The following is a 20698-nucleotide window of genomic DNA, read 5'->3' as shown; positions in this document are numbered from 1 at the left end:
GGCAGGGGCCTTAATTAAAGCTTAAGATAATGGGACTGAAACAATCCCCCACCTCCTCATACTCATTACAAAAATAAATGATTATTCAGCATTTTTAATTATATTACAACAGAATGTTAAGATGTAAAGGTTCTTCAGTTCTCTTAAAAGTGTATTTTAAGCAATTTTTATCTCCATTGCAAAAACAGGACAACTTAAAAGAAAAAAAGGGAAACCTTTTACACCACAAGTACATATATTTCAATAAGAGATTTGACAAATCTACAAAACTTTGCACAATATGCAGTTTTTACAGAATACAAAACAAACCCAAACATTCCTATTCTCTGAAAATCTTTGTAACACTTAATACATTTCAGCAGTTCTGTTAGATGTCTTGAGAGGTGTAAATGAAACCACATTGCTTTAAAAGGAAAGCTCACCCAATTTTGTCATCATTTACTCGCTTAGATAATTTACTAGATCATTGGTCACCCTAAAAATTAAAGGTAAAGTTGAATGCATTGCATTGTGGAATTCTGGATTCCTCACTGCACTGGAAACATTGCAACTTCCACAATACAATACTTGATCCTTTAAAATATTATTTCAGCTCGATTTCTAAAATGTAATTATATAAATGTAATTAGATATAAAAAAATAGTAATCACACACACAATGCAACTAGAAAATAGTTGGCATATGCAAAAGATTTTGTAAAGTGTGCCTTTCCAGATGGGGATGGGCTGCTCTAGTACAGTCTGGTTCATGTAAACGCCCCCCCCCCCCACCCAAAAAAAATCTTCACTTTATATATATATATTTTTTTTTTCCCCCTTGCCAGAGTCACTTTTGGTTTGCTGACTGGGGGAACTAAAGCATAATTGCAACAGTGTGAATTCTGAAAAACGGTGTAAGAATAAAACTGACACACCACTTTAAGAAACACTGAGACAAAGGGTTGTTGGAATATATCAACTTTTTATTGCAGTATGTATAGCACAGCATCATTTGTTAGAGGACTGAAAGGAAAAACATCACTGTGCATCACTCGATCTCCCTGAAGGCCCTCTTCTCAGAGTACTTCAACTTGTACTTCCTGTTAAACCTGAAAGGAGAATAGGAACGATTAAAAATGGAGATGCAAATGAAAGTTTTGCAGATAACACCACTTAAACGCTTCATTGATTTTATACAAATAAAGCAATGAAACGCTGAACTTACTTGGCTCTTTCTCTGGGCTCAATAATGTTTCTCTTCTGTAAGCTCTTAAATCTGTCTTTTAGGATGCTGCCCTCTGGCTGCATGACAAAGAAACACGTTATTAGAGATAACATGCAACTGCAACTCCGTAAGAGCTCAACACGAGCAGTAAACATACCTTTAGACTGCGAAGAGAGCTGGCAAGCTCGTCGCTAAGCTGAACATCTAGATCAGGTGTCTGGAACCTACAGAAACATAAAACACTTTCAATAATCAAAGAACAACAGGTTTCAACTTCACCAACCTTTGTGTTTTTGTTACATAGATTTTTATGCAGGGACCTATTGAACAATATGATACAGGAATAAACGATCCTAAAAAACCCTTTTAAGAAAGCCATTATCCAACAGAAAACAGCGTGCCTGGAGACGCCAAATGATTGTCAGATTAATCTCACTGATATTTTTTTGAAAGATGTTTGTTTCCATTGTTTAAAAAAAAAAAATTATATTTATGATGGAAGGTGATAATGCATTCAATCTAGAGAATGTTACTCCTGCACATTATGTATCATCACAATCAGGTAGTTATTTAATAATTTAAACAACCATTTACCTTTACATGATATATACCGTAGTTAACTGAACTGAGAATAATAAATTATGTGAGTTGCAAATGATGTACAAATTGCCATAATATGCCCCCATAATAACAGAACTGAATGGTTACATTACAATTTGTTGCAATTAACTTTTCCCAAAAAGCTTTCTGTAAAAATGGTTAAAACACTCACATCCTGGGTGTCAGTGATATGTAATACTACTGGCCTTATTTAATAAAATAAATAATACTCATTTGTACTGCATTCACAGACTAACTATTCTCTTTCATGATGTCATGAAGTGTGCAGGAACACAAAAGCCTCTGGAGTTCCTCAGGGATCCGTTCTTGGATCCCTCCTCTTCTCCATATACACTAGATCACTGGGGCCCATCATACAGGCACGTAGTTTCTCCTAACATTGCTATGCTGATGACACAGCTCTAGCGCTCATTTCAACCAGATGATCCAACATCTCGGCACAGATGAAAGAACATCACCTGCGGCTAAACCTGGCAAAAACTGAGCTTCTTGTCTTCCCTTCCACAGCATTATTTCACCATCCAGCTAGGTTAACAATTACCCCATCAATTCAGTCAGAAATCCTGGTGTTAAATTTTTTTTTACCGGTTGCAGCTCTCATGTAAGACATTGATGGTTGCATATAGAACAGCCACAGGCTCAGCACCCACCTACTTCCACTCACTATTATTACATTTCATCCCCTCCAGAAGTCTGAGATCTAGGAGTGAGCAATGCCTCATGATACCAACACACATAAACTTCACTTTCTCTTTCCTTTATCCCTCCCTGTCTAGCTTGTGCTAATCTGAACAATGCCCGAAACGTTGTATTATGAGTACTTCCTGTGTTTATTTGCCTCTTTATGATGAATTGCTTGTATTCCTCAATTGTAAGCCACTTTGGATAAAATAGTAAATAATGAATGAATAAATGTAAAATAACTGACTTGAGTCTGCCCAGTCGGCGAGGCATGCTTTTCTGTGCCTCTTGTTGGGCCTTGCGTTGAGCCTGCCTCATCTTGGTCCTCTGTTCCAGATTCTTCACGCTGGCACTGATCGATCGCAACTGGAACAGCTGCTGCTGCTTATCAATCATCTGACGCTCCACCTTCCTCCGCAAATCCTGTTCAATACATTAAAGCTTTGAATGTTAATCAGGAGATTCATACCCAACTTGGTCAACAGGCAAGTCCATTCTGCTTCTTTACCTTAATCCTTTCAGCTTTCTCCTTTTTCCTCTGTCTCTCAGTTTTCTTTTCCTGTGTTGCTGTTGGCCCCATGACTGTGTCTTCTGTGTCCCCTTCTGGCTCCTGTGGTTCAGTCTCCTCTTCCTCAATCAAGCCCTGCACCTGCTCTTTAAAGATGGTCTCCTAGATAAAAACACACACGCAAACAAAAAAAATGCATATTTAGGAAAGCATGTGGATACACTCCAATATGAACTTGGAATTTATGTCCAAAATGGTATGCTAGCTTACTCACTACACAGCAGTGTATGATGCTTACCATCCAAGAAATAAATAAAGTAACACTTTAGTATAGAGACTAGGGCTGGGAAAATAAATTATTCATTGTGAATTTAGAAGTGATTCAGCATCGATTCTGAGATTTTCTGAATGCATCGTGATTCTTTCTGGAGTCGATTCATCGTTTTGAACAGCAGAAGGCACTGCATGCATAAGAAACAGCCGTACTCTGCTTGTTTCCAAATCCTAACGTACACTTCAACTTAAAATAATAATGCATAAAATTCGAAAAGGTTTAAGCAAATTACAAATGTGTTCACAGTGGGCTTTGTTTACATTAATCTTGCGTTATAAAAGCATTCTTAACTTGAGGTGAATTCTCACTATTAACCATCTTATTAGCATGCCTATTATTAACATATTGGCTGTTTTTTGAGTTAATTTTTTTTTTTTAATGGCAACTACAATTATGTTTAGTTCATTCTTAAGACAGATATCTATTTGAGTGTATTACACTGTAAGATACAGTATTTTCAGCTGAATATTTCTCATTATTGCAAATGCAGTTATCATAGACGGTAAGCCATTCCGCAAAGGACAGAAAAATGATGTGAGGCATGTCTAGTTACAGACATTAACTTGAACATTTTGGCTAATCTGACCACACCTTAAGGTGTTAGCATATGGTTAGAGGTTTTACCTCAGTGGCCTTCTCCTCATTCACAGCCAGCTGACGTGCCAACTTTTCCTCCGCTTTCTGCTTCTTGACCTCTACCTCATGGGCCTCACGAAGCAGGTCCTAGAGAAACACACACACAGATTTCAAGACAAACAGACTGGTCATTTTGATCATCAAATAAAAATGTTTTCTGATTCCAGTGAGCTGAGAGAAGCAGAAACAGGCTTTTTGTTTTACCTGGTGAGAAAAGAAGTCTGGGTTGTATGAACCTCCAGGAGCGATAACTTCAATCGCAGGAAGAACGGAAGGTTTCTCATTCAGTCTATCCGGCCTCTTAAAAAAAAAAAAAAAAAAAAAAAAAAAAAAAAAAAAAAAAAAAATGGAGAAAAATTAACAAATTCAGCATCTGACCACAAAAACAGCTAAATATTTTGGTTCACTGATATGGATTTTCTTCAATTTGCCAATACCAATACCTTGAAAATGGCTGAGTGGACAAACTCAAAACATTTTGGACACCATCCACACCTGTATTTTGCATCATTCACTTATAATTAAATCGATTTTTAACACGACAACAATGTAGTCTAAAACTGAAAAGTCTTTCCACTGCGTTTTTAAAAAGTTTTATGTAAACAGGACAATGCTGTATTAAGTATGCCAGACCAGTAGCTGGCGCTGTCACCTTGTTTGTAAACAGTACCTGTAGGGAAGTGACCATTATATATTGTATACGGCAGGGTTATTCAAATCTTACCCTGGAGGGCCAATGAGGTGATCAAAGTCACCTGCCTGTGATTTTATAATGATCCCAAAAACATTGATCAGCATGCTCCAGTGTGTTTGACTAGGGTTAGAGCTAAACTCTGCACTGCATTGGCCCTCCAGGGCAAGATCTGAATAACCCTGGTACATAGCCATGTCCCAAATAGCACCCTAAACTTGCAATTTGAAACCCGTTTTCAAAAATATGCATTTTCAGTCTCCAAAACGTCCATTGTCGTGTACACAAACAGGCAAAACACAAAGTTTCTCTTTTTTGGCAGAAAATGTTGTCGTGTAAACGGCCTCTAAGAGAACAAGCTGGCTGATGGTTGATTTAAAGCCAGTATCTCTCAAATCACAGTAATAAAGACAGTAAATAACATATAGGGATGCACGATATTGGATTTTGGCCGATATTCGATATGCCGATATTTTCAAAATAATTTTGGCCGATGCCGATATCGATATATATACAAATTTTTCACCTGATATATTTAAACTTTAATTTTACTGAAGAGAAATCCATGTATCTCTTCTGTACTGATTCTACCATAAATGTATTATTTTACAAATGTAGACAGACATTCACATCTGAAAAACAGGTCAATTATTTCACTTGGAGAATATCGGTTTGGCTCATCGGCAGAAATATTCATATCGGCCGATACCGATGATGGTCATTTTAAGCTTTTATCGGCCGATACCGATGTTGTGCCGATATTATCGTGCATCCCTAATAACATATGTATAATAACTGCTGCAATTAAACCTAAATTTTACATAATATTCACTAAATGAGAAATAGTTTGAAAATGAATCAATTTGTGGAAATAAAACATAACTTTCAAAATAAACATTTCTACTTCAGATTCTACTTCTTATAGCTCTAGTGTAGTAATCTTTTGTAAGAATGGACTCTTGTACACCTGTACTGTCAAAATCCTGTTCACAACATTTATGGATAAAAAAACTGATGATGATTAATAATAAATAAAAAATACTGATTTAAAAAATGACAATTACAAAATACTAAATGACTGATATTTTGGGCAGCCACTAGATACACCATTGTCAAAATGGCTAATTAAAAATAAAGAACACACGAACCTTGACAAGCTTTTTCTTAGTCTGTTCAAGATAGTAGGGATCAGCGGTCTCTGGTGCTGTTGGACATTGAGAAGACACCGAGTCAATATTATGCCACTTGCGTACATCACAAGAGAAAGAGTAAAGACTAATAACTCGACTCACTGCCTGCACTCCACAGGTCATAAAACGCTCTCTCTGGATTGTTATTGGCCTCTGGATGTTCTTTCGCTGACACCCCAGAGGCGGCCGCAGCACTTCGGAGTTGAAGAAGCTTTTCTCTTCGTGGCAACACTCCCATGGCCGCCAACTTCGCTGCTCTCGCTGATGTGCGCCGCTGCTTTTTAGCATTGGGCTGCTGGAACGCCAAGACACTAGAAGAATATTAGGAGAATCAGGGTCATGTAAAAATAGGGTTGGACATTATCATATTATCTGCAGTTTAAAATCCAACTGTTCAGCTCTAAATATTTTTCCTTAATGTCACTTTAAAGCAAATCTCAATTTCTCTCTCATGTCTATCACCACAAAATGTAAAGAGATATCAGATTAGAGATATGTTTATAGTTGAATAAACAGAATATTCAATTTACCAGCATACATAAATACAGCACACTAACACAAAGAAATACATGCTATATAGTGGTGTGATTGTTTAGGCCTATATCATTGTACAAGATCTTATATAATGTTGAATACATAATAATCTGCAAGTACCCAAGTAAATATTTACTATATAGCAATTCTTAACTTCTTGACTGATTATGTTGGCACAAAATGGAAACTTTTATAGCACAGCGCTTAACTGCTACATTTGACTAAGGCAATAAGATATTACAAATATTAAAGGGTTAGTTCACCCAAAAATGTAATTGTCATAAATGACTCACCCTCATGTCGTTCCAAACCCGTAAGACCTTCGTTCATCTTCAGAACACAGTTTAAGATATTTTAGATTTAGTCTGAGAGCTCTTAGTCCCTCCATTGAAACTGTGTGTACGGTAAACTGTGTGTACGGTCTACTGTTCATGTCCACAAAGGTAAGAAAAACATCATCAAAGTAGTCCATGTGAAATCAGAGGGTCAGCTAGAATTTTTTGAAGCATTGAAAATACATTTTGGTCCAAAAATAACAAAAACTATGACTTTATTCAGCATTGTCTGTTGTGAGCGAGTTCAAAACACTGCAGTTTTGTGATATCCGGTTCGTGAACGAATCATTCGATGTAACCGGATCTTTTTGAACCAGTTCACCAAATCGAACTCAATCGTTTTAAATGGTTTGCGTCTCCAATACACATTAATCCGCAAATGACTTAAGCTGTTAACTTTTTTAATGTGGCTGACACTCCCTCTGAGTTCAAACAAACCAAAATCCCGGAGTAATTCATTTACTCAAACAGTACACTGACTGAACTGATGTGAAGAGAGAACTGAAGATGAGCACCGAGCTGAGCCGGTTCGCGGGAAAAGAACCTAACTTCCCATCACTACTGGTGATCCGAAAAAAAAAAAAAAAACGATGTAACCGGTTCTTGAGTCGAGAACGAGTCAATCTATTGTACATTATCTGGCTCGGCTCAGTGTTCATCTTCAGTTTTCTCTTCACATCAGTTCAGTCAATGTACTGTTTGAGTAAATGAATTACTCCGGGATATTGGTTTGTTTGAACTCAGAGGGAGTGTCAGCCACGTTAAAAAAAGTTAACAGCTTAAGTCATTTGTGGATTAATGCATATTGGAGACACGAGACTTTTTAAACGATTCAGTTCGATTTGGTGAACTGATTTAAGAAGATCCGGTTACATCGAATGCTTAGTTCGCAAACTGGATATCACTAAACTGCAGTTTTTTTGAACGCGTTCACAACAGACCCGGAAGAGAAGACAATAAAGTCTTCATTTTTGTTATTTTAGGACCAAAATTTATTTTTGATGCTTCAAAAAATTCTAACTGACCCTCTGATGTCACATGCACTACTTTGATGATGTTTTTATTACCTTTCTGGACAATATATCGTACAATGGAGGGACAGAGAGCTCTCTGACTAAATCTAAAAAATCTTAAACTGTGTTCCCGAAGATGAGGTATTACGGGTTTGGAACGACATGAGGGAGAGTTATTAATGACAATTTTCATTTTTTGATGAACTAACCCTTCAACACTACAACTTTCTGTGAAGCTGCTTTAAAAAAAAGTGTATTGTGAAAAGTGCTTTACAAATAAAATACTTAAATCTAAAGTGAAGACATGATATGCTTATAATGAGATATTAATATAAAATATTTGATGTGCTGTTATTTAACTGTACTGTAATATATAATTTCACCATTAAATTATCAGCCTGTACTCTAGATAAAATGACACTGGTAAAAAGGAAATAAAACTAAAAATCTCAAATCAAATTTTGAGAAAATGCCCTCAGATCCTGGAAGGCCGTTCACACAACAGCCCTCCAAGTCCCATCATTTTGTCTTCACATTCCCAAAGAAATACTGGGAGCGCAAGGATGAGATCATCAGTGGGCAGAAGCTCCCTCGAGAAGAGGATGCAGGTCAAAGGTCATTCTGAGAGTTAATCCTAAAACAGGTAAGTCTACTGTACTCACTTTTTGGGGGCTGGGATGTGGGAATCTGGCTGCAGGATAAGATCTATCCTCAGAGGTTTAGAGGGTTTACCTTTCTTGACTGTCTTCTCTAATAACAAAAACAGCATTTATGAATTGCACAGGAAAAAAATAAAAATAAAAACAGGTAACAGTAAAGAGAGGAGTTTTTCACACTTACGTGCTTGTGTGTCTTTTACATCTGTTTCACCAGTGTCCACAAAGAAGAGGGAGTCATCTGCTTTTTCAGATATCAACCCCCTAAAGGAGACCAACAATCCAGTTTAGCCGGCTGTATCATGAACTGTGTGGTTTTGTGGCGTGGTGGTTAAAGATTCAATCTGCTAACTTAAAGGTTTATAGGTTCAAATGTACACGAGGAGAAATCGTACCAGCCACGTGACGCTCGTCAACGCTTCATATTATTGTTAAGTTTTAACATAGATTAACGTTACTGGTGTAAAGTATACTATATGCAGGTTTACAGACTGACGCTAATAACTGATATTAATTTATTTTATTTAACAGTAATCTCACCCTGTGGCTCTCTCCTGAAGCCGTACGTCATCCAGAAACTCCTCCACATCCTGGATATCACTGAATTTGTTCCAGCTTTTTTTCTTATTTTTGTTCACGCGTTTTCGCCGTTTAGACGAACTGTTGTCGTCCAGACTCGATTTAAAAGGCAAAAACCCTGGCTGAGCCGCGGCCACGCGTTTGTTTCTCCTGACGGCCGCCATGACAGTATAAAAAAAGCGTCAGTCTTACGTCACGTCTTTTTATTTAACTCATGAATATTATATTAGTACCTGTGACAAGGGGAGATACTATTGGACAAGGGAGCAAACGGGGCGGGATCTTCATAATGGGACACTGTGTGTGGTATTTTAGATATAAATATAATTAATTCGCTTTTGAATTTTCTTTAAAATGACCAAGAAGAAGAATTTAACTCGCGTTTTGCTATGCTGTTTGTCATTTGTTGTATTTAATGCTTCTGTAGCAGCCTAAAAAATAATTAATATTATATTAATATTAATATTCTTTCTTTCTTTCTTTATTTCTTTCTTTCTTTATCACCCATTTAAACAAATATTTCCCACACATAAATTTGAACTTTGAATGTAAATGCCCAAATTCCCGTATAAATGCACAGTATTTATTTGTTTCTGTTAGGTCATAGGTCATATTGTATTTGTCATTTCTAAGCTATTTGTCTACAGACTGTTAGTATATAAAATTCTCTAAAAAGGACTACACTGTGCTGTATGTGAATCGATATTCATGAGCTAGTCTTCCTCAGTCCTTTAGATGGCAGTAGTGAAGCTCGAGCAGCATGAGTTGAGTGAAGAAGAGCTGGAAGGCGGTACTGATGTGACACGCATGGAAAAGAAAAGTTGAAGAAACGGATGATAACGAAAGCACTGTAAGCAGACACATAACAGATACACGATTTTTAAGTAGATTTTCGGTATTTAATAGATCAATTGTATACTCCGTATCAATAGTTTTGACGCGTGACGATGCGTTAGGAAGCAGATGCAACAGGATGTGCATTGACAGACACTTGTCACAGAAATCTCTGTACACACTACACACTCCATTATACAGCTGATGAACTGGATTCATTTCCTCTGAAAGACCATGAGTCTGGCGCTGCATGAGCTGCTAGTGTGCTGCCGTGGACTTGAAAATGAGAAAGCCACAGAGAGAAAGGTGTGTGAAACATCTTGTCCATTCATATGCATGCTCTGAGTTCAGATAGTTTAGATGTGGAACCACACACAGTAAATAAGCATCAAATAATGGATCCACTGAGCAGAAAACTATCTAAGTAAGAATTATTGGAAATAATAAAGACACAAATAAACAGACCATTTGTTTTTCCAGAAAGAGGCGGATCGCTTCAAGAGACTCATCCGTTCACCAGACACGGTGGAAGAACTTGACCGTACGTCCGGATGCAAAGGCTCCAAGCAGCTCACCTGGGATGCTGTTTTCCGGTCTGTTTTTCAGCTCGATCCAGTGTTATTCTGTGGTGCAAGTTGACAGCGTGCTTATTCTACGCTGAATCTTCTGCACAGGTTTCTACAGAAGTTTCTTCAAAAAGAGACAGAACTTCTGCAGTCAGGAAAAGCCAACGTTTCGGCCACCACGCAGGCAAACCGACAGAAAAAGATGCAGGAAATTAGCAGCCTGATGAAGTATTTCATCAGATGCGCCAACCAGCGTAATTATCTGAGCCACTAATACTAGAGTAGCTGTTCATGACAGTACAAGAGAAGAAAAGATTCAGTCCTGTATTCATGGTGGATGTTTATCACTGTGCATTAGATAAATGTCCATAAATCCACCTCTGTTTCGCAGGCGGTCCAAAGTTAAAGTGTGCGGAGCTGATTTCTCATGTGGTGGAGGTTTTACAGAGTCCGTTCAGCTGTGCGGCGTACGGCGAGGACTACAGCAGTATTCTGCTGAAGAACATCCTGTCTGTCCGTAAATACTGGTGTGAGATGAGCCAGCAGCAGTGGCACAGTGAGTGTTGATTTGTGTGTTTGCATTCTTTCGTTCTTCATTTTTCATGCCGGAATTAATATGCTCTATATTCCCCTGATGTCCAAACCTGCATGCATTTTATTAATCAGCTTTGGATCACAGAGGTTGATATTTTTTGTCCATGTAGTGAATGTCAATGGTGCCAACTTTGTTCAGAATGCAACATCCTTCAGAAAATCGTAGTTTTTTTTTGTCTTGCAGAAGAAGGAAATGCATACAGGTTTAGAAAAAAGTAAATGACATGTGAACTAGTTTTAATATTTTACCTTTGTATATATGTGTAGCTTCTTTATACTGACTTTGTGTGTCAGATTTGTGATCCTTGTATTGCACACAATCTTACTGGTTTTACAAATACTACCATGATGTATTATTATTTTAAAACTTTCATAGTGTTTGCTTTCTCAATATGATAATGAGAACTGGGGAAAATGTGTTTGCGGGTTGGCTTGAAAGTATCTCGAAAGTAGTCAGAATGCAAAATCGGTCAGATATGTTTGTATGATCGCCATTAGACTAGGGATGCACGATCATGATTTTTCATGGCCGATTCCGATTTTTTTACAAGCAAACTGGCTGATTCTGATACCGATTTCCGAAAAAAAAAAAAACAGTTTTTTTTTTTTATCTTTAAGCAACAAAGAAGAAAGAAGGAAAGTGTGCATAAACAAGATGTTTATTTGGTATTTAATAGGCCAAACTGGCTTTTGGCTATTGAAAACAATAACTGCAACCATCTGAAATTAACAGCAGTAACTGCACAGTAAGTAGAGTACATTCGATACAAACATAGACGGTACAGACATCAGCATTTAGCTTTTGTTTTTGAATTGGTTTGAAACTACAGAGAACTGGCCTTAAATGAAAAGATTTACTGTCAAAATTAAAGGCAATAACTGCGTAGTTTTACATTCCAAACAACACAATCAACACACACTCAATAAGATGTTTCTCAGCATTCAGTATTTTGTAAAATTGGTTTTAAATAAAAAAAAAGGTCTTAACCAATGAGACTAAATAAAATTATGCTACATAAATATTATTCCAAAATGTTAAAATCAAATAATGTTGGTGCGAATAAAACAAAGATGCAAAGTGTTTCATTCATCCAATTAAAATAAATATGGTAATGATTCACATCTATTTTTTTTTACTTGAGCCAATGAAAAATAAATAACTTATTGTCTCAAGTAAAAAAATATAGATGTGAATCAAACCCTGAAATGTTTTAATTGGATGAATGAAACACTTTTTTTTCATTGTGCTAGAGAAGTTGAGCTGAACATCCTTCACTGTCTCTGCTTGTGTGGGGCATGGACAGGTACAGATACACTCACGCAGCTTCAGTGAGCGGTGCAGGAAAGACTCTTATTTGTGCATCAGTACAATAACAGCTGTTCACTACCTGCTATCTGTGCCTTAGATGTGTAGCTCTGCACTTCCAGTGCTGAACGGCTGCCCGTGTCCTGTGCACAGATTTCGAAATACAATGTAGTCTGTGCATGCGGGCGCACTTCCGGAAAAATGGGCCGAAAAAACTCCAAAAACCGATTTATGGCCGGTCAACCGGTGCATCCCTACATTAGACTCTATATTGATTCGTCCACAGCTACATTCATGGCTGTTGTATCATTTCTTTTTCTCATACGGCAAGTTAGAATAGCTAACTGGCAGCATCTCAAATCACTCTAAAGAACAAGGAGGTTATAAGCCAGGACAAAAAATAAATGAATAATAATAAGAATTTAAACTCATTTATTTAATGTCCATGTATTTATTTAGGCTATTTGGTAAGTGGTCAAGTAATAAGGATTATAATATGCAATCGGCTAATTATTTTCTTAAAATAACCCAGTTTATGTTGACATGAGTTCACTTTGTTTACCCTGTCAGTGTTTTTTTTTTATCGTTCTGTTGTTGTTTTGTTTGTTACGCAGGTCTGTTGGATTTGTACTGTGGGTTGTTCAGTAAGGGGTCCAAGTCAGGGACCAATAGAGTCCAAGTGAGTCGCATCATCTACACGGTCGTTTGGGGCTGTTGTGTCCAAACAGAGGGACTATCCCACACTCTCTTTAACTTCTTCCTGAAGGCTCTGAAAAGGTATCATTTAATACATGTCACATAAGTTTTTCTTTTTTTAAATCTTATTTTTAACCTATCTTTAAAACATTAAATTAACCATTTATCTTGTTTAACACATTCATTTTGTTACCATTTGCTTCATCCAGCAAAGTAAAGCATCATATTGAAGGATGATTCTCACAAACTGTATTTTCTGCAAGCTTTTTTCACCACAAAAGGACACCCATTAAGCAACTGATATAAGGTGTCCATATAATTAATACATTTACAGTGTATAGTATGTGTACGGTGAAACAGCAAGAGCATTTTAGACAAGTCAAGTTCCAAAGAGGAGCACATGGAGAGGGCATGGAGAACCTGACTGAATATACCAACTACAGTACACAGATCCATTCAGAATTACTAAACGGCAACATACACATGACAAATCAAAACATTATCCTGCATTTGATGAAACAACATGAATGTGCATAGATACAATGTGCGATCAGTGCATCAAGAGCACTTCAATATAACGGACTCTTGCTTACTGCTTACTGTTTGACCCCTGGGTCACCGCATCTTCTTTACTTTGGTTGCAATCCTCATCCATCAAAACTACTAGTGAGATACACACACAGAAAAACACAGGTTTTCCTGTCATTATGGTGACCTTCCATAGGAGTAATGGGTTCTATACTGTCTCCCCCTACACTAACCCTACTCCTAAACCTACCCTTACAAAAATGTAATTTTTCTTCTCATTGGACCCAAAAAAGCACAATGATTTCAGATATTGCCATCTTTGTGGAGACATTTTTTTCCCCAAAAAATAGGTTGTACCTGAACCACACACACCCTTACAAAATAATGGTTATCATCTTAGATAAATCACTTTTAATGTAAAAACAATTCAATGCATTTGGTTATCCCTAAATTGAAATCACGTTCTATAGAAACAAAATAACCATTGAATCTATAGACGCACCAAATGATTCACTTATTAAAGAGGTCATATGATGCTGCTTAAAAGAACATTATTTTGTATATTCGGTTTAATGCACTGTGTTTAAGATTAAAAAAACACATTTTAACGCATTAAGGTTAAGAATTAATTGCACAAGCTAACGTTGACAGCCCTGCTTGTGGTTTGATGTTCTTCCTCAGGCCGGATGGACAGCTAATGATTCTGGAGAATCTGGTGTCTGCTGTGAATGTTTTTCTGCGCTCAGTGCTTCTGTCCAGCAGAAAGAGGGTGTGTGGTCTGGGTGAGGAGGTTCTGTCGTCCATGCTGCGTGTGTATACTGAGATGAGACCCAGCTTGGTGCTGAAAGAGGAGCTAGTGAAATTTTTCCAACTCCAGCTTTGTGTTCATCACCCCAGAGGGGCAAAGACTCTTGAGACAGGTGAGTGTAACTTGTAGGGCCTTATGATTTTTCGATGCCATACGAATGTTGAAAAAAACAGATGGAATCACTGAAAACATTATGTATTGAGTATTGACTGTGTATTCACAGAATTTTTGTCATCCCCTGACATTTTTATCTCATAAACATCTAAATGGCTAAAGTCTGATATCATTGTACTCAGCACAAACTGGGCTATAATAATATGTGAGCAGCATGTATGTACATGATTGTGTTTTTGAGAAGAAAAAAAAGTTATGCGTGGTTAGTGAAAAATGAAAAATTTTAAATCACTTAAATATAAGGCAATAAAAATATTAGGGCCGGCTCTATAACGCGTTAACTAAGATTCATTAATTACAGAAAATCCGTACAGTTCGCGTAGCGTACGTGACATAAACGCCGTGCCCTGATCGGTGAGGATCTCTTTCGGAACCCCCACCCAGGAGATTAGACAAAACAGGGCGTCTGCAACACTATTAGCGGAAATGTTGCGGAGGGCCACTGCTTTAGGATATTGTGTTGCATAGTCAACTATGACTAATGCAAAGCGATGTCCCCATGCAGATCATTCTAATGGCCTGATGAGGTCCATACCAGTTCTCTCGAAGGGGACCTGCATTAAAGGAAGGGGGCGCAAAGACGCTTTTGGGGCGGCTGGTTGATTCACCAACTGACATTCCGGACAAGACGCGCACCACCTGCGCACGTTGTTATGAATGACCGGCCAAAAGAAACGGGTCATGAGGCGATTCAGTGTTGCTGCCTGTCCCAAATGGCCCACCATAGGATTAGAATGAGTCGCATGGAAAAGGACACGAGGAGGGTTGGGTAGACGGGACCTAGGGAGAGGGACAGGTCGAGAGAGAGAAGGAGAAGGGATAGGGGGGGGGGATGGGGGGGACACTGAGGTTGTGGGTTCGCCGACCCCTGGGCACGCCACCATGTGGTCCTCTGCTAGATTGATGGCCGAGTCCAGCGACGTGGGACATTGGCACTGGACCCACTCGGCTGTTCGGAAGCCAAGCGATGAACTGCTCCAGCACCACGAGGTCGATGATGTGTTCCACGTCACTTCACTTAGCCAGTAGCCACTTGCGGCAGGAGTCCCGGAACTGCTGGGCCATCGCGAAGGGCCGACCGGATTCCCCCAGGTCCAATGCATGGAACTGTTGGCAATGCTGCTCTGGGATCCGGCCGACCCGCTGAATGATGACCCTCTTCAGGTCGTCAAAGACCAGGAGGTTCGCCGCCGGTAGCTTTTGTGTGACCTGGGACTCGCCCGAGAGTAGGGGGATCAGCCTTACTGGCCATTGGTCGCAGGGCGGTTCCGTTGCCTCGGCGCGAACCTCCCGGTCGATCCAGCTCTGGAACGTCTCGCGGTCCTCCTGCTGGGCTTGTAGGATGGCGTGGAACTGCCTCTCCTGATCAGTTCTCAAGTCCAGCAGGGCCTGATGTTGCTCTTGGTGCAGGGCAGCGAGGGATGAGATGACATCCACAAATGGCATGGAGGAAGGGCTCTGCATGGCGGAGGCACTCCTTCTTCCTTTCACGGGTTTCGGCACCAGTGTAGTAAGCTCGTAGGAGGAAAGGAAGAGGACAAGTTTTTAATAATAAAACAAAAAGTAATCTTTACAAACACCAATGGTGACTTTTATTCTTACACTAGCGCACACTAGTGTTGTCAAAAGACCCGGTACTTCGGTACCAAGTCGGTACAAAAAAAATGAAAATGTGACTGTACCAGGTTTCTTTAAGTACCGGTGGTACCGAGGTCCCGTTCAAACCCGGTTCTTGACGCATACAACGATATGATTACCGTGAAGCAGAAGACGCGGACGGATTTTAAAATCCAGTCATGAAAATGAAACTGACATTTTAATATGGACAGTCAAAGAATTTGTCAAAGTTAGCATAAATTAATCAAATCAAATCTCCATATGGACCAGTATTTTTAAATGTTAAGCCGCAAAAGTTGGTTGAAATCTGAATCCTGCATGTTCTGCGTGTCTCTGTGTGAATGAATGAATGGCAGAGACGTGCGGGTTTGATTACTACATAACAACCCTCTAAATTGCGAGTACACCACTCGCATATGCTACTAAATCTTCCTTCTTGCGACTAAATGATTTCTAATATTAGCCAATGGCTAATAAATTCCCGCCATTGTGTGAGTTGGAGGCTAAGTATAAGTTTAGCTCAGATATATGTTCACTTGCCGAACACTCTCTGACTAAGTGCTTTAACGTTTCACTCTCAGTCAGGCGATCTGTGTGATTCTGTTCATCTCAATAGATGCATTTGAGTAAAACCACTGTCAGTTTAAAGGTATTCACGGCAACCCGTCAAAATAAGTTCATTTTTACAAGAAGGCATTGTGCTAGAAATATTACTATTATTTAGTAGAATGTATGTAATACTGCTACTACTGTTGATTAATAAAACTTTTTAAATAAATCACACAATATTTCTTCCATATTTTAATTTTAATAGCAAATCCTTTATTTACCAAAAAATAGAGTGTGTTACATTTTTATTAATAAAAATACAAATAAAATTTGGGTGAAACTTGTTTACTGTTTTTTGTATAATTGTATTCTAAAAAAAACTTTAATCACAATTTTAAATAAGTATAAAGAATGGCATTGGTTTTATTTTTTGTGATAAAAAGTGTGTGTTTTTTTATTTTTTATTAGCATATTGTGTTTTGCTTTGGTCCCGAAATTGGTACCGAGAACCGTGGATTTTCACTGGTATCGGTACCGAATACTGAAATTTTGGTACCATGACAACACTAGTGCACACACTATCGCCGAACACTTCCGGGTAACTCCTTCCGGTTCCAGTCAGCAGTCCGTCTCTCTCTCCACTGCTTCTGTCTCTCCTGGCGTTTTATACTCTCTCCACGCCAATTACTGAAACAAGAAACAGGTGTTGATCATTTCTGCCCAAACCACTCACTTACCGTTCGTCTACTGATTCTCTCTCCCGCTGCTGACTTCGCTAACCCCCCCCCCCCACCCCCCCCCCGCCACAGTCAATATTGTAATCACTATTATTTAATACAATTAAAACTTTAGGAAATAAAGTGATTTATTTAAAGAAAGTGATACATATCAAATATGTATTTTCTGTAAATAAGGTTGCTATGACAGCTACATTGTAGAGATCAGCGGAATTTCAAACAAACAAACAAAAAGTCCACAAAATTATTAGAAATTAATGAAAATAATTAAACTGTCAGTAATAAAAAAGCAAAGGAAAAATACTAAAAGGATACAAATGAAACAAACTGTGCTTTAATGTTTATTTTATGCAAGTCTCAAGCAGTTTACAGCCTACTACAGAAATTAATAATCAAATGTAAAATAAACAACAGTCTTCACTGTAAGAATTAACCTTTTTTTTTTGTTTCTTAAAGCTACAAAAGTCCTTTACTCAAGAGCAGTGATTTGATTAATAAGCACACAGTCGCAGCAGGAAAATACCCCACTGTTACTTTAAGAGCCGCATGGATCCAAATTACCGAAACACACTTATTTTGATTCTCAACTGTTTATGTTCATTTATTACATGAACGATGAAGGTATACATGAATAATCACTAAGCACAGGATTTTGACACATTTTTACGTGTATTTGAGCATTTAGACACTCACCTTAAGCTAAAAGATGACTTTACATATCCGTGTTCCGTCTCTAAGCGCATATCTCTTCCTGAGGAGCAGCGCAAGTTCTCTTTCACGCTTTTAAAAACATGAATAAATATACTTTTATAAATAAAGCATGTTCCGTCATGTAACATGATTTTACTGATTTGCACTGGAAATTGGGCTTTTATGGAGGAAGGAAATCGCAGCGCTGCAAAAAGGGGGCGGAATGGGTCTTAATAATGATTTTATCTCGATTATTGTATTTTCATGATTGTTGGAGGCCGAAATCGAACCGTTTTTTTCAATTAAATGCACAGCCCTGCTTGTCTGTTATCTTTATTTTATAAGTGCACAAAGTTTTGTTGTTATTATGTCTGTATACAAAAAAAGTAGACCCTTTACAGATTCGATTGATGTATTGCTCTTATCTGTATGATCAAAACTGAAAGTGTAATTTAAGTTATTTTTGGGGTTATCAGGAGAAAATGTCTCATAATGCGTATACACATTAATCGATCATTAAAGATCATTGTTTTGTGCATTTGGTGTAACAGAATATATTGACATGCTTTAATGTTCAAAAAACACATTATTTTCCAAATACTGGTCATTATTGTAGGTCCTCTATGCCCCGCCTCTCTCAAACGCATCGTTTCCTACAAAGTCCCTCCTTCCTTTGTGATTGTGCAAACACAGCAAGCACTCGTCGGAAATGTAACGCCACTTTCCATAATCACGAGCTTAATCTTTCAAAATAAATGTAAAGACAGATAATAATGTCCTTAGTTTTACCATTAGTTCAAGCCCGAAAGGGGAACAGAGTCGCGTGACAGGCAGTGATGAAGCTCGTATGTGTTTGCAGAACACAAACCACGGACGGTTAAGACAGCTGACTCCACCGTGTGACCCTCTCTCTTTCTCTCTCTCTCTCTCTCTCTGACTCACACACATGCACTCGTGATCACACACACACACGACGCGCAAAACTCTGCATTTCAACGGTCAATAGCAAACACTGAAACTAATAACAAAACATACTTACAGTCTCTGATTCAGAAGTGGCAGATTGTCGTAGCAAAGTCAGAATGACCTCCTCTCCTAGGTTCACGAAATGTTTCAAGCACTGAATGACTTCAATACACACCATTTTTCAAGTTCAAGGCCACCTATGTTAATATACTCTTCTGTCTGGTTTGTTTGGTGGACAAAATGGTAGATTCTGCATTATGATTGGTCAGATTGCCTGTTAATCAAACTCACAGTGGAGGGTCAACTCCATATTTTTGAGTAATGAAGTGTTTCTTTATCTTCATTGAGTGTGAGCTCCATTTTCTCCTATAGTACATCATACAATGTGAGCCATAAAAGCCTAATGTATCAGATATGATACTCAACAAAAAACACTTACTTACCAAAACCCTCTGCTGACACAGGTGCTTATGCAGAAGACTGGGTCAGGTGGCAGGGTCAGCTCTGCACTCTCTATGATGCTCTTGTCAGTGAGATCAGTCAGATCGGCAGCAGAGGGAAATATGCCACTGGCTCTCGTCACATAGCTGTGAAAGAAAATCTCATTGAACTGACAGCTGATGTCTGCCACCAGGTGATTAACGGATGTTCTGCTCATTAACCTGTTTTCCTTGTAATGAATAGAAATTCGGTGCTTTGGAGTACAATAATAATAATACCATGTTTTTTGTATATGTTAAGGGTACATAGTATTCCCATGGTACATAACAATGCTTTAATTTAATGTAGTCCTTTGCTATTTCACTTGTTAGATGCTTATAGTATTCATGAATGTGCTCTGTTTCTCTAGTTGTTCAATCAAAGCCCTCCTGTTTTGGAAGTGACTGCTTCTTCTTTCTGTCGGGACACTCAGCGGGACAGTCTGCAGAGCTGCAAACGCAGACGGATTGAGCCATCACTGATAAATTGGGATGTGATACGGTCCAAACTGCAGCCCCACAACAGCGAGTTTGACATGATTCCCTGGTAAACCTTAAAGCACAAATCACGGCACTCTCTACAATCCTAAAATACAGATATTGGTCTGTCCTGCCCTGCCTTGGGTTTGCATCCAGTTGTTTTTGACATAAAAGTTGTTATTACTTCATATTCAGTTAGAGTAACTTTGCAGATCTAGTGTCTAATATTGAAGTAATATGTAGTGCTGTAACTCTTCATGTCAATTGACAGGTTACAGGTCACAGCTGCTCTGATATCCAAATACCCGTCGATCCTGTCTGCTGATGATCTTGTGCCTCTGCTGGGGCTGCTCTGCCAGCTTCAGGGTGAACAGCAGCGTCGGGGTGAGAGGGGACCGTACGTCCTGCGCTGTCTCAGGGAGGTGGCGCTCTGTCATGCCAAGAGCTCAGCGAACTGCTCGGAGGCGGGCCGTCTGTGGGGCAGAGTCTGGGCTCTGGCCCTGCGTGGAGTCGGCTCAGCCCAGACCGGGAGCTTGTGTCTGGAGCTGTTGCGTATCATGGTGCAAGAATCTCTGGTGCCTGTTGATAGAGAGTTCTGGAAAGTCTTCTCTGGTGCTGTTTGCAAGCCCTCTCTGTGAGTTTCACAGTGCAACTTTACAGGCTTAGTTTGAGTATAAAAATATTGGAGTTAAA

The 20698-nt window shown here is 38.7% G+C and overlaps 2 protein-coding genes across 5 annotated transcripts in view; one reads left to right on the top strand and one right to left on the bottom strand.

Moving 5' to 3' along the window:
* Positions 1 to 940: 940 nt before the first annotated feature.
* On the bottom strand, positions 941 to 9172 carry nop53 (NOP53 ribosome biogenesis factor). Its single transcript, XM_052576143.1, has 12 exons — positions 8943 to 9172; positions 8587 to 8666; positions 8409 to 8496; positions 5967 to 6175; positions 5823 to 5878; positions 4188 to 4283; positions 3972 to 4070; positions 3014 to 3175; positions 2753 to 2928; positions 1361 to 1427; positions 1204 to 1280; positions 941 to 1087 (listed from the first exon to the last, which is right to left on the bottom strand). Exons 1-12 carry the CDS (start codon positions 9143 to 9145, stop codon positions 1027 to 1029), a joined length of 1374 nt encoding a protein of 457 aa, XP_052432103.1. The 5' UTR covers positions 9146 to 9172; the 3' UTR covers positions 941 to 1026.
* A 534-nt stretch (positions 9173 to 9706) lies between these two features.
* atm (ATM serine/threonine kinase) overlaps positions 9707 to 20698 on the top strand; it is a 57849-nt gene continuing 46857 nt past the window's right edge. The window contains exons 1-10 of one of the 4 annotated variants that reach the window (XM_052576106.1): positions 9707 to 9831; positions 9914 to 10121; positions 10296 to 10408; positions 10490 to 10635; positions 10773 to 10937; positions 12896 to 13058; positions 14187 to 14425; positions 19511 to 19680; positions 19897 to 20072; positions 20277 to 20639. In XM_052576106.1, coding sequence (XP_052432066.1) covers positions 10050 to 10121; positions 10296 to 10408; positions 10490 to 10635; positions 10773 to 10937; positions 12896 to 13058; positions 14187 to 14425; positions 19511 to 19680; positions 19897 to 20072; positions 20277 to 20639 — 1607 coding nt within the window. In that variant the 5' untranslated portion in view covers positions 9707 to 9831; positions 9914 to 10049. Of the gene's footprint in view, positions 10122 to 10295; positions 10409 to 10489; positions 10636 to 10772; positions 10938 to 12895; positions 13059 to 14186; positions 14426 to 19510; positions 19681 to 19896; positions 20073 to 20276; positions 20640 to 20698 lie in introns of all 4 variants that reach the window. The other 3 variants (XM_052576107.1, XM_052576105.1, XM_052576108.1) reach the window with 3 other exon arrangements.

This window comes from Carassius gibelio, chromosome B15 (genome assembly GCF_023724105.1).
Source record: "Carassius gibelio isolate Cgi1373 ecotype wild population from Czech Republic chromosome B15, carGib1.2-hapl.c, whole genome shotgun sequence".
Taxonomy (NCBI): Eukaryota; Metazoa; Chordata; class Actinopteri; order Cypriniformes; family Cyprinidae; genus Carassius; species Carassius gibelio.
Note: the sequence above shows the minus strand (reverse complement) of the source record. Positions and strands in the feature narration are given on the sequence as shown.